General features: G+C 42.2%; 1 protein-coding gene across 1 annotated transcript in view; it reads right to left on the bottom strand.

Annotated features, from left to right (window-relative positions):
* Positions 1 to 14,278, bottom strand: part of Ano4 (anoctamin 4) — a 270,004-nt gene that overhangs the window by 160,488 nt on the left and 95,238 nt on the right. The window contains exons 5-6 of the mRNA XM_052165053.1: positions 9,307 to 9,443; positions 6,517 to 6,675 (exon numbers count right to left, since the gene is read on the bottom strand). Coding sequence (XP_052021013.1) covers positions 6,517 to 6,675; positions 9,307 to 9,443 — 296 coding nt within the window. The remainder of the gene's footprint in view (positions 1 to 6,516; positions 6,676 to 9,306; positions 9,444 to 14,278) is intronic.

Here is a 14,278-nt window from a genome sequence, read left to right as displayed (position 1 = left end):
ACTTTCTTGATTCCCTTTCTACCTGTAACTTTACCTCCCTTTCGGGTCAGCCTCCTCACCTCCTTCACCTTGATTTCATACCTAACCTTCCTAGCCTGGGCAAAGTTACCATTTGGTCTAAATTATTTTGTTTAACAAAGTCAGTGCTTAAAGACATGTGAAAAAAATAAATCTCAATAACCACATCTCTGTTATCATTTCAAGGAGAAATATATAACAAACTCAGTCCTGAATGTGCATGTCTTCCTGTATTTATTACAGTCAGGTATTTTTATCCTTAGAGATTGGTAAATTCGGAAACTGACCAGTTTCTTTATTTTGTGCATCTTAGTTTAAAAATAATATTTAGTATTAAAATTAATATTAACTATTATTATTATTGTTGTTGTTGTTGTTGTTGTTGCTGCTGCTGCTGCTGTTGTTACATATGAGTATGCATGCCCTGGCTTGTACATAGAAGTCAGAAGATAATTTGTGGGGGTTGGTTCTCTTCTACCATTTTGTGGGTTCTAGGGATTGAACTCAGATGCCTTTAAACACGGAGCCAGCTCACCGCATTTTCGGTTAAAAAGCTTACCATGCGTTTCACCTTGGAGGGTAATGTATTTAAGTGTGACTCTGGGGATGGAATATTATGCATGAAGTGAAGGCTTGGTTAGCTATGAGCCCAGAGCATAGCTGTGTGCATATCAGAGGAAGGCAAGGCTGAAGGAGGAACTTCTGTCATTCTTCTCCTCTTCTTCAAACACACTCTTCCACACATCTCCCTTTCCTCTTCCCACACACCAGTGTCCCCTTGTAAATGGACACACAGACTAGCATTAAGGCAATGCTTTCCCCCCATCTTAAATGAAAAAGAACTCTTTCTTGATTATATTTCTTTGCTTTGCATTGGACTGAAAGAACTGGAAACAGCTTCTTCTTCTATTTGTTGTCTCTGTGTATCTTACTCTCAGCCTGAGCAGCAGGTGCAGTCTTTTGGCCTTGTCTTAGGCCTTGTCTCTTGATTGGCAGCCTGTAGCCCTGGGCCATGCAGCAACCAAGTCTACATACCAAGCACAGTGTAGGAATGATAGTAATTCAATGGTCTGTGGTTGTGGTTGGGACCCTTTTATATCTTGGGTTTAATCTCCACAGGTTTTACAGTGACTTTGATGGGTTTGGCCTGTGTGGTCACTGCCTCTGAATCGTTTGCATGTTCCTCAGAATCTTGGGGTTGACTCTTTTAGGAATCTCTATCTTTGTGACTGAAGTTTCTTGATGCTATTTCTGTGCTGTTTTGCAGCCTAGTTGAGTGCGTTGCAGTTCTCAGATCTGGTGATGTCTAAGTAGTGACCCACAGCTGCCAAAGCAGCTAGGACCTGAAAACCCTTCAATGCTTGCTTCACCTCCTCTTCGCCAGTGAAACATCTTGGATCACTTAGACCACCCAGTGACTCACGTTTCATCTGATTTTCTTTACACCAACAGGAGCAGCATGCTCTATGGCTACCTCCCTTCTGAAATAGTTTGCCCATGTAACACCCTAGGTTTTCTATTTCCTTCTGAGTTCTTATTCTTGGCTCGCCTTCATCCTCCATATTGGAAACATGGGTGTGTCCTGTGCTCCACCTTTGGGTCTCTTCTTTCTGTCGTCATTTTTTGAGGCAATCTTTTCCAAGTATATACCTCCAGCTTGGACCTCTTCTCAAATCTAGGCTCCTTTATCTCATGTCTCTACTGGAATGTCAGACTTAACAAGTGTACAAAGACATCTACTATTTCCTATATCTCTGTAAATGGAAACTCCCTTATTTTGGTTTCTCAGATAAATGATGTAGCATAAGATGGAGTCTCTCTCTCTCTCTCTCTCTCTCTCTCTCCCTCTCTCTCTCTCTCTCTCTTCCTCCCCTTTACCTATTTCTTTCCATATATAGAGATGTGTTTCTAGACATCTGATATTGATAGATAGACAAATATCAATATCATATATATATATACATATATATATATATATATATATATATATATATATATATATATATATATATGATAGAAAGTGTAGAACTCATTATGTAGGCCAGGCCAGGTCATCAGACTGACCTTGAACTCACAAAGATCCACTTGCCTCTACCTCCTGATTGCTGGGATTAAAGGTGTGTGTACCATGGCCTGCTGACTTTTCCCCAAACTGTTTATTTAACCTGTCTGCATTTTGCACAACTCTGCTTTTGAGCCTGACCACTGTACTCTCTGGTAAGGTAAGTGCTTGCCAAGCCACCATCTCCTTCTTAGATATTTACAAGTCTAGATTCACCATCCTGCAACCCTTCTCCCAACCTGTTCTCGCCCAATCAGGCAGCCAGGGTGAGTTCCAAGAAGAGAAAACAGATCTCTGCATGCTCCTGCTGAACTATTTTCATGACTTCCCAGGTCACCCAGATAAAAGCTAGACTCTTCTGCAGCTGCTAAGCTCCAGCATCACCAGGCTTCTGGGTCCTTTTTGCTGGTTAAATAGCCTACCATCTTTTACACTGTTCTGTTAATTCCTTAACCCCTCACAGTTTCCTCAATGCCCCAGACGCGTTTCTGTCTTAAGGCCCTTACTGTTCTGTTTGTCTGGAAGACAGGACTGCCTTTGGCAACTTCTAGAAAATTCCAAGCTCCTTTCAGCACATCTTTTCCTTCTCTTGCAGGTAGTTCACATATTAGCTTATTTGTACTTGGTTTGATTCTTCTGCAAGCAAAGACTCTTGTATTTATTCATTGCTGAATTCCTAGGGCTCAAAGCAGAGCCTGCATGGGTGAGTATACAACAATGTTTATTGAATGAATGAATCCCATGCAGATACTTTGATTTCCACCAATTAGAATCATTGTATCATGGTTTAATAATAGGGGCCTTCTCTCATGTCCCACATGACTGATAGGGCCAGGAGAGGAGACTTTTCCATGGATACAACAGTTCCTAACACATTCTAAGGGTTTCAAGGTACCCACAAGTTAAGTAATGATTTAAAGGAAGGGCTGGAGAGATGGCTCAGTGGTTAAGAGCACTGACTGCTCTTCTGAAGGTCCTGAGTTCAAATCCCAGCAACCACATGGTGGCTCACAACTATCCATAATGAGATCTGATGCTCTCTTCTGGTGTGTCTGAAGACAGCTACAGTGTACTTAGATATAATAATAAATCTTTGGGCCATAGTGAGCAGGGCCGACCCGAGAGATCAGAGGTCCTGAATTCAATTCCCAGCAACTACATGATGGCTCACAACCATCTGTACAGTTACAATATACTCACATACATATAAATAAATAAGTAAATCTTAAAAAAATAATTTAAAGGAAAAGGCATGTCCTTATAAGTGACAATTCAAAAATACACAGCAAAGAACCAATAAGAAACAGAATTAGATATGAAAAATATGAATTAATAATATAAGCATAATTTTAAGATGCAAAAAATAAATTAACTTGAGCTTACTCTTTCTCTGACAAGTTGCCATAAATTGCTTTCTCTGGATTAATGTGAGATCGTAGTTACTTAACATTAAAGACCCAGGGTGCCAAACACTTACTTGCTAGTTAGGTCTTGACAAAGGTTTAAAGATTAAACTTTTATCTGACATACTCACATGTATCAAGAATTAAAGGTTTTCACTTGTTCGATGCATGTATATGTTTATGCACATGGACATGGTCAATGTCGGTGTCCCCTCCATCACTCTCCATCTATTTTTTGAGACAGGGTCTCTTATGATCTTCTAGCCCACCACTTAGTGATTGCCTAGATTAGCTGGCTAGCAAGTTCTGGGGATACGCCTGTCTCTGCTCCCTCCCTTATCAGCATTGGTTTAACAGACACATAGACACAGACAGCTTTTTACATGACTGCCAGGGATCTGAACTTAGCCTCTTAGGTTTGCACAGCAAGCCCTTTCTCCGGCTCCAAGGATTCTCCAGTGTTTCTAGACATCTGATGTTTAAAGGAGATAATGTTTCTTAGGTTAAACTGAACTACAGAGGCTGTCTTTATCCATCTGGAAACTCAAACCTCATTCAGAAATAGCCTTTTCATAATGTTGGGTAATATGGGACAAAGCTCCCAAGGATCCAAATCATTCGTAAGATGTGCTAGGTGTCAATCACTTCAGATGTTCATGGATTCACTTTTTCATTCTTTGCTTTGTGTCTTATAATGTGTTGAAGTAACTCCTGGAGGCCAAGATTACTGTTAAAAGGGTTGTCTCTCTGCTACATTTGTTTGTAAAGCACTTGACTTCCAGAATTGCACTTCTAATGGCTTCCAAGTCTAAAAACACAACAAAAATACACATGACACTGAGGGACATTTCACTTCAATTAAGACAGCCCAGTGCCCTCTAAGCAAGGCAACCTGCAAACGCCTCTTTTCTCACTGTACTGGCTAAGGACAGGGGGATGCAGAGAGAGCAGTGATGTTGCTGTAGAGATGGGTACCACATGTGCAGACTGTGGGCGTTAGGGCAAGACTGGAGCTGGAGGCTGCTAGGGAAGTAAAGGTTCCCCAAAGAGGCCTGACTGTCTGCTGGCAGCACACAAAGGATCCCAAGGAAAATTACCAGTGAGGACGCTGCAATCTAAGGGAGGAAAATAGGCAATGAGAAAAAACGCTTAGGATGTTTTATTTTTACATTTTGCTAGATGGTAACAATTTTTCCACCTAATTTTTTTCCCTGATAAACAGTGAAGTGAATACCTAGCTGGAAACATACTTAAAAATTATAACAAGCGAAGTTAACTAGTATACAACCAAATCACACAGGCGATGCACCCGGCATGCCACGAACACACGTCACAGCATGCCACGACTGAGCAGGCGGAGCAAACCTCAGTTACCGGATCCACTACTAGCAGCTGATTACCACCGTTCAGATGCTGGAGACACACGCAAGTCTGGTGTGCACTTTAGTACTACTTATTATCTGGGAACGGATTAGGCCTTTTGCATTCGAATGAATAACTCATGAAATGATTTAGAAATGAGCTGTGCAGAAGTAGCCCCGGGAATGGGAAGAAGAGTCTTGAAGCTTAAAATGCCAATCTTTCATTAATTGCATTGCATGGAACTCTCTCTTTTTTGATAGGCATCAAAATTTTTAACAAAGTCAGAAGGGACTTGCATTATTTCATGACTATGTGGATGTTATAGTCATTATTTTTTTGTCCATATAAAAATGCTGCCACCTGGAAATAAGGCTTTGGGACAAAGCAGTGCCTTTTAAGAAGAAATATAATGTGCTATGCTCAGTTGGATAGCATAGGAAGGCTTCCCGGGAACCCCACAAAAGCGACATTTAATTCAGTTTGCTGTGCCAGGGAAAAACACAACCTGCAGGGCTTTTTGTGCAAACAGGCTCCACTCTCCTGGGATAGGAACTGATTCCTCCTTAGGCATCTCACCATTTCCCCAATTTCTTGCTGGAGACGTTCCAGAAAAAAAAAAATGCTGCTTCCTTACAGAAAATGTTCCAGGGATGAAAGTCAGTTCCAGAAAAAAAAAAATGCTGTTTCCTTATGGAAAATGTTCAAGGGATGAGGTCAGTCTGCCAGGCCTGGGAAAGTCCCACTTATCCGCCATCTCCCAAGATGAACATAGCCAGTGTGGGTGTAAAATTCCTCAACCATTTGATGCCTCAAAGCAATGAAAACCTGGCTGTCTGATTTCAATGAGCTATCCCTCAGCCTTGAGCGGCAGAGTAGACATTTCAATTTGTCAGGATGTTTTTCTTATTGATCACAGGAGCTTCACATAATGTGTAGGGGAATCTAAAAGTTACATAACTCAGCTAACAGAGACACATATACACACAGTGCTGAATGCTCAAGAAGCCTGCCGGGGCTTGTTACGAGAGTCTTAGAAGTGCCTCCTGTTTATTTAGTTCTTCTGCAAAACTCTCCATGCAGAGAAAATGGGGTGGGAATGAGGGTTGAAGGAAGCTAACAGCTGTGCTGGGCATCCTGTAAGAAAAAAATCTGAATGCTTTTTAAGAACTGGAAACATTTTAAGAATTTCTACCTGAGCAGTTTCTCCCCCTCTCCCAAATAACCAGTCTTTTCTTGTATGCAAGGATGCTCATGTTCATTGTAGTTCTAGCAATGTGACCATGGCCTCCAGAGGGGGCTGATTGCATTTTATTTAAAGTTTTCTTTACCACCAGTGAGCAGAACACTCTGTTTTACACACAGAACGGCAGTGGAGTGGGACGTCAGATAAGTAACGAGAGCTTAAAACAATGCAGTTGATCGGAACAGAATACTTTGTCATGAAGTCATTTGATACTCAAATACTCTAAATGGCAAGTTGTGCTCCAAAATTCCAATAGTCATAACATTCCCCTAAACACTGAAAACAGGGAAAGTAATTAAATTGTTCTGTTAGCATGCCAAAGGCTCATTTAAAATTTTGATTATGTATGTTTGTGCACGTGTGTGTGTGTGTGTGTGTGTGTGTGTGTGTGTGTGTGTGTGTGCATTCCATAGAAGAAAACTCTTTACCTCTTTCTCCATTTGTAATCCTTCTGCTCTAATATTTCTTTCAAACACTTCTCTCTTTTCGGTCTGAGGGCTGGATTTTCTGTACACAAGAATGTAGTCAATTCGACATTTTCCATCTCTAAAGTAAAGTCCATTGGATTTGTTTCGTTCTCGCACTGTCTGCATACAAAGAGAAAGAGACCCGTTCAAGCCGTTTATGAGCCTGAGCTTCAGGTAAGTAAGGCTAAAGAACTAAAACTGAATGAAATTTGTTAAAACATGAGCATGAGTTAGAAGCTCATGTTCATAAAATGAAACGTGAAAACAAGGAACAATAAAAGTTGAAGACGCGGTATATAAAAAAGGCAAATGGTAAGACATTTGAAAGTAGCAAATGCTGACACAGATCTGGGGCATCTGAGAGCTGTTACAGTCTACTGATGAGAGTGAAAACTGAGGTACTAACCTTAGAAAACATATTGGCATTGATCTTGTAAAACTGAACATTTGCATAACATGCAACCCTAAAGGGACTCTTGGCAAGACAACTAGGAGATCTAGATAAATATTTATAGCTGCATTGTTCATCACAATAGAAAAATTTAAATGAGAATATACTCAGGGACATAGACACTGCTAAATACTATTATGCAACAGTGAGAATAAGCATACTTGTGTTGTATTAAAAATTTTTTACAGGAAAATAATCCAAAGAAGACCTCATGACCCAATTTTCTATTAAACGTGAACAAAATAAATACCTATATCTACACTAAGTTTTAGGCCACCCAGAGCTATACAGACACTGTCTCAAGAGAGAGATAGAGATAGAGACAGAGAGAGAGAGAGATAGGGAGATAAAGAGACAGAGAGATAGAGAGATAGAAGAGACAGAGAGACAGAGACAGTCAGACTCACACACATACAGAGAAAAGAAAAATGTTTTACCTCGTTATCATTGGGTATATGTGTAAACACAAGCATACAGGATGCTTAAGACAAAACAATACACATCCTTCCATTTTCATGCACTCTGATATTAATTTTCCTTTGGATTAAAAAGCCGTAACAAGTTAGCAAATGCTGATAAGGTGTGTAACTTGAAAAGTGTCTTTCTTATTCATAGATTGGACGGTAGTTTGAGATGTTCATTTTGTTATTAAACTTGTAGCTTCTATGGAAGTCATTCTCCTTATTTGATAACAATCAAGAGAGAGGATGAATGAATTGGCTTTTCACTAAGGGTCCTTAGACTAATGCAGGGCCAGCCCCCCTCCCCCCCAAAAAAAGCATCATCGAGTCTGGGCCACTCGCGCTGGATCCAAGTGTCTCAGGCTAACAGATTTCTGAACTGAGTCTGCAAATCCAGCCAAAAGGAAACGGGAAGCCTTTCTCTTCTCAACCACAGAATGCATCACTTTTCAAAAAACACTATGCACGTGGAAAACGTGTGAGCCTTCCAGGACATGGCAGAATCACATCCGTTCTCTAGCATCATGCATGCGACCTCACCCCAAAATATTCTGGACCAGGAGGAATGGAAGGTCTGTGCCCCATGATTTAGCATGAATTACTTCAATTGGTAACCACTGTGCGGCTTTTGCTTTACAAGGCACTTGGGAGCCAGCCTGAAGATGCTCCTATTAACAAATATTTACCAGACAGGGAAAGCAGCACCAGTCTTTCAAAGCACGGTGTTGAGCTGGGAACACAGACCAGTGACAGGATGTTGCTTAGGATTATGGAGCCCTGGGTTCAATTCGGAATGCTGTACTCAATAGAACAACAACAACCAATACCTACACCACCACTACTACCACCACCACCATAGCAACAACCACAACAACAAGGCTTTCCTCAAGAGTACCAGGAAGAAACCTGGCTCTGACTGAACAGTTCTACCTCCAGCATAGCCCTGACCTTACTGAAACTGCTATTTCTCTGGAAGGGAAATAAATTAGTCATTTCAATGTGCCTTCATGAAACTATTGTGTAGCATCCAAAGTGTGTAGAGATGATAAGCAACTGATCTCTATTTTCTTAAAGAACAATAGAGAGGGAAAAGAGAGACTGTGACATTTGTGGGAGGGGACTGCAAAGCTTGGGAGATGTTATTAATTTCCACTGTTAAACGGAATTATCCTTTCATCATATAACCGTCTGGAAGAGGAAAAGCGTTAGGAAGATGCCATTAATGACTGACTTTACCTCTGTGTGCATGTCATTTCTGTGTGGCACATATTCAAAAGGCAACCTTAAACCTCACTGAGACGCAGCCTAAGCAGCAGTGAACATCCCATGAAATACTGTTTCTCTCCTGGAATGGCACATGATCAAATGGATCTATGTACAACCGCAAGGAAGCCTCCCATTGGCAGAGGCCAATAAAAACTCAGAGAGGCCTCAGATAACAGCATGGTCTGAAAAGCCAGTGTGATTTACATTGCATGTTTGTATGCTCAGTTTTTTTTTTAACTAGAATGTTCATCTTTGTCAAATGTCGCTTTATTTAGTTAGGGACACTTAGACTCCATTAAAAAAATGATGGGAAGTTGTGGAAATCTTGCTCTGCATACATTAAAGTCTCTAGATGTGAGATAGCAAGCGAGTTAGCTTTTCAGTGTTGAGTGTATGCCTATCTCAGATCCTCGAAATGTGCTAGAACTACCCAGCCGCACAGACCTAGGAAGCCCGCCTATGCTTCCCAGGAGCCTGATGTTTGATGGATTTGATCCTGAATGGTCTGCCAGGATGCTGCCCAGGATCCCACCTGAAGCATTACCACTTCCAGGAAGTCATGCAAGCTCTTACCTCTCCGCCTGCTTCTAGTCTGCTGGTGTCCTCCGAAGTACTGGTCAGATTTCCAGGGTGAAGGAGAGAGTCGTCATCTTTGCAAGGGCTGTTGACAGCCTCTAGTTCATCAAAAAGAATATTGACGTCCTTGGCCACTAGGAGCAAAGCACATGTGTTAACGTGGACTGAGAAGCTGGACTGAACATCAGCACAGTGAGAGGAGGCATCTCCCCTCTGCTTCCTATGCACGCATTGCTTCAACGTCACCCTGGGTGACAGGTGCATCCCCTCCTAAGAGGAAAAAAATGTCAGATGCAAAACCTGTCTGACCAAACAGGTGACACTAGACAAGAGAGTGGAGGTAAAACACCTTCATGTCATAAACATAATTTGCCTTCCAGAATAGCACAAGGGGATTTATTCAGGTTGCCTTTGTATAACTGTTTAGAGACAGGCCCTTTCATTTAAAACTACTGAGGATTCATTCTCTAGGTTGGAAGGTGAGCTGTGCTTTCCTGTGCTATATTTTTTCACTTAAGCGCCATACAGGTTGACAAGGCAACGCATAAAAGTGCCATTTGCCTGGCTTAGTGACCTTTATTTCTTCCTTTATAATCTCTCCAGTAAATTTAAGAATGCAGCGTGCGGTTAGGTTTTCTGCCTTCCTTTTTCCTCTAGTGATGAATTGAAAAGAACGACCCATTCAGAGGCTCCCGCTATAGACTACTTATGTTAATGACACGAAAATATACAAAAGACCTATATGTCAGCTTTCTAGGGGAAGACTAAGAAGCTCAGATACACCTTGCAGCATGCCAGGAATAAAAGCTGAGCGCCTCTGGAGGAGCGGACAGGCAGGTCCCTTCTTCACCACCTCAAATTATGGCCCAATATAACGATTTTTTAAAAATTTTCTTATTTTGATGCTTTTAAAGTGATTTATAACCACTGCATAAAATGACTCAGGGAGAGTGGATTTGAATATACATTCTTTCATTCATAAATGTTTTAGACCTGCTCAACATTGTGTTGTCAAGTGTTTGGGTGTGTTGGGTCATATTCTGGTGACTAAGAGTGATGCGGCTCTTCTGCCTTTATGGAAAAAAGGAAACAGATTAAATAAACGCAAATGAGTAGTTAATAAATGAATAAATAAATGAAAAGAATAAATGAAAGAAATCAATAAATGAAAGAATAGAGTCTGGCACAGAGAGAAAGAGATAATCTATGTCTCTGGGGTGTCCCGGGTTCTAGAACTATAACCAAGTGTGTGGCTTTATGCAATTCATTTGTTGTTTCAAGTCTTTCTCTTGTAAACTAAAACGGCTAAGAAATAAGATAAAGATAATGTTCAAGGCTCACTGAGATAGGCTCAGTCATTATCTGCCTTCGAGGCTGACCGCATTTCTCCACCCTGTGAATATATTCCTTTACATCAATAAAGGCTGCCAGGTGTGTTTACATTAAGGATCGTAAATGGGGGACATCTTTCCTGGATTACATGAAATCTCACAGCAGTCAGAATTAGAGAGAGGAAGTGGAAAATGCTTTGCTCCTGGTTTTGAAGACAAGAGGCCAGGACCATGGACCACAGCAAGCAGGTGGCCTCTAGAAGACAGAAACACTAACAATGCAGCCTCCAGCAGGAGTGCAGCTACCGCCACCTTGGTTTCTGGTTCTGACTTCTAGAGCGGTCAGGATCACAGATGTGTTATTTGAAGATACCAAGCAGGTGGCAATTAACATATCAGTGCTGACAGATGTAATCACCACTGGTATGTAGACTACAGAGACTACAGAGAAGAAAACATCATAGTCTTTCCACAGAGCCAGGCTCAAAGAGAGGAGCTGAAGGAGCTCAGATTTTTGAGCATGCAGTATGTGCAGTGTTTCAGAGACAGATTGTCTGGCCACCCTGGGGAGAGAAGCTCCCATTTTGTAAGCAAATCCTTCCCATTATTTCTTTCTTTCCCAGCACCAAACTCAGTCCGTAATTACCTTCTTTATTCACGTTTATGCATGTATTAGTAATTTACTTTATCAGAATTCAAGTTCCAATCCTGCTGGTAATGACACATCTACTGAGAACCTGACACAGAGTCAGTCCTCAAGACATGGATGTTAAATACCATAATGGGGACTGTTAGGTGGTATGGACTGTGGTCTAGTGACATGAGAATATCCCTCCTCTAATGTCATCGAGTCTAGGATGACTTACGTATAAGCCGCAACTTCACAGCTTCAAGTAGACGGTAATGAAAGAGCAGGTACTTACCGATTAGGTTTGAGAGATAGGACAAAATGTCCTTTCAATAAAGTCAGAGGTCAGACCCAAGAAGCTGAAGGGGTTTGCAGACCCATAGGAGGAACAATAATGTGAACCAGTACCCCCCAGAGCTCCCAGGGACTAAACCACAACCCAAGAGTACACATGGAGGGACTCATAGCTCCAGCTGCATATGCAGCAGAGGATGGCCTTGTTGGACATCAAAAGGAGGAGAGGCCCTTGGTCCTGAGAAGGCTTGATGCCCCAGTGTAGGGGAATGCCAGGACAGGGAAGTGGGAGTGGGTGGGTTGGTGAGCAGGAGAAGGGGGGATGGGTTGGGGGTTTTCTGAGGGGAAACCAGGAAAGGGGATAGCATTTGAAACGTTAATAAAGAAAATATCAGAGGTCTGCTAGCTATTTCAAACACTCGGTGGTTGGGTAAATGTGTGCTAGCTAGTATCTATCACAGGGATGGATATCTTTTGGACTTCTTAACCATTCTTTGGATATTGAAGGCCTATGTCTTAAAGGCTTGCTCTCTAAGCTTGCCCTGCTAGGAAATTACAGAAACTTTAATATGTTGCACCCAGCAGGGGGTCTTCTAGTCACTGGGAACTTTTTCTCTGTTTTTGAAATTCTAGCCAAGAGTCCAGAGAGACCTTACTGTGTCAGTCAGTCCCTGTTAGGATGTACTGCCTTGGCACAGGACCAAAAGCGATCGGCCAGCCAACCATGAGCTTCAAAACCATGAGCTTCAAAACCATGAGCTTCAAAACCATGAGCTCAGACAAACCTTTTTATCTGTAAATTGATTGCCTTGGGTATTGGTCACAGTCACAGAATGCTAATATGGCAAAGGGGCCACTGAGAAGTGGAGCTGTCCCTGTGACAGTTCTCTGACAGTGTGGCCAAGCCTTTGGAACTGGCTGGTAAGAGGAACCTAACAAGCATTTGAAGGCTAGGAAAAGCCTAGAATGCTGTAATCAGTGTGGGATTCTGACAGGGGTGCGGGGTGGGGAGTGGGGAGTGGGGGAGGGTCAAAAGATTAGAATGTGAATGGAATTCTAGAAATCCGGGAGGATGAGTTTTCAAATGTATATGAAGGCTTTGTGGGAATTAGAGTAAAAACCACCATTGTTGCTTCTTGAGCAATTTGCATGAATTGTGCCCATGCCTGGGACTGTATAGGAGCCTGAGCTGAAAGGGGAAATGACAAGTTTATCAGACAAGTAATAAATAGTGTGGTTTGGGTAGTGTCACATAAATGGCCAAGGTGGCTATTTAACATACCAAAGCAGACTTGGATGCCAGCTCCTTTCCTCCCTCAGTCCCTACCTGTTACATGAGGCCTTCCTAGCTGGCATACCCAGCCCCCTACCCTAAACTTCTCCAGTCCAGGAGCTGGGCTGCCCTTCCCCCAGCTGCCCTTCCCTATATAATTCAACCATTTTTGTTTATCTGCCTCTTTTTTTCCTCTTTGGTTCTCCAGGATGCTACACCCTCTTTCTTCCCTCTCCCTCTCCCTCCCCCTCTTCCTCATGTGGGTCAGGATCAGGTCCACTCTGGATTCTCCCAGATGTCCCCGCCTCTGGCTCTGTTTCCCCACACACCCGCAATAAGCTTTCTCTTCCCATCATACTTAGAAGCAGTCATTTTCCTTTTCTTTTTTTTCCCCCATTCAGATATCACTGGCTGATTTTAGTCACATTTACAGTGAGAATTGGGAGCAAAATGGAAAGAGAGTAGAAATATTTGGAAAACTTAGGGTTTGGCTAGAAAAGGACAAACAGCCTGAGAAAAGGTGCAGCCAAAACAGATGCCACCATTGCTAAAGACATTAGAAGTGCCAAGATGATGCTAAGAGTATTACACCTGGGTGATAGGAAAGTCACATAGTAGAAATGTCAGACTCTGGCTTCTGATACAGTGACAGGAAGATTAAACAGGATCCTGGGTGTGTTGCTAGGATAGTGACCCAGAGAGATGAGAAATGTAGGTTATCCACTGGAGACTCTCAGACATTTACGCCAGCATTTTAACAGTACAAAAAGGCAAAGTGGGCACAAACAAAATGGAAAGATTGCTCTGAAGAATTGATTGGCACAGCACATTTGTTTGTCTCTTGTTAGTACAATCAAATATGGGGAAAAAATCGATTTGGGGGAAGAAAGACTTGTTTTAGATGACCACTCATGGGGAGGGGAGCCCAAGGCTGGGGCCCCAGTTTCCATGGGAGGTTTATGGATGGCCACACTGCCAAGACCTTGGCAGCAAGAGGTTAATGCTGCTCTGTTTCCTCTTCTTGTTTGGTCTGAGCCACCGACCCAGGAAGGGATGCCGGCATTCACATTGGGGTGAGTCCTTCTCTGGAGAGGCAGTCACAGACATACTCGGTGATGGATGGCATCTGCCTGCTGCTGCTCATTCAGTGGTCATCTCTGTTAAGTGTATAGGATAAGGGGTTGGCATGCTCTGTCATTCCAGATCTGGGAGTAAATGTCTAAAGAAAAACAGGGAACTCCTACAGTATTAAGATGGGGAAATCCAACTCTATGTTAAGGCTCCAACTCTTTGCCTCTGATGGAGACAGCTGATGAGGAATGGAAGGAAGCCCCTCACCCTCTTTGTTGATGATCACAGGAATTAGTGACCAGAAGTCACCATAGAGATGCTACCAATGGAATGCTCAGACAAGTCTGTACGCTGTAGAAATAAATCCAATTT

Source organism: Apodemus sylvaticus, chromosome 20 (genome assembly GCF_947179515.1).
Source record: "Apodemus sylvaticus chromosome 20, mApoSyl1.1, whole genome shotgun sequence".
NCBI lineage: Eukaryota > Metazoa > Chordata > Mammalia > Rodentia > Muridae > Apodemus > Apodemus sylvaticus.
The sequence above is the reverse complement of the archived record's forward strand: the minus strand, read 5'-3'. Positions and strand labels throughout refer to the sequence as shown.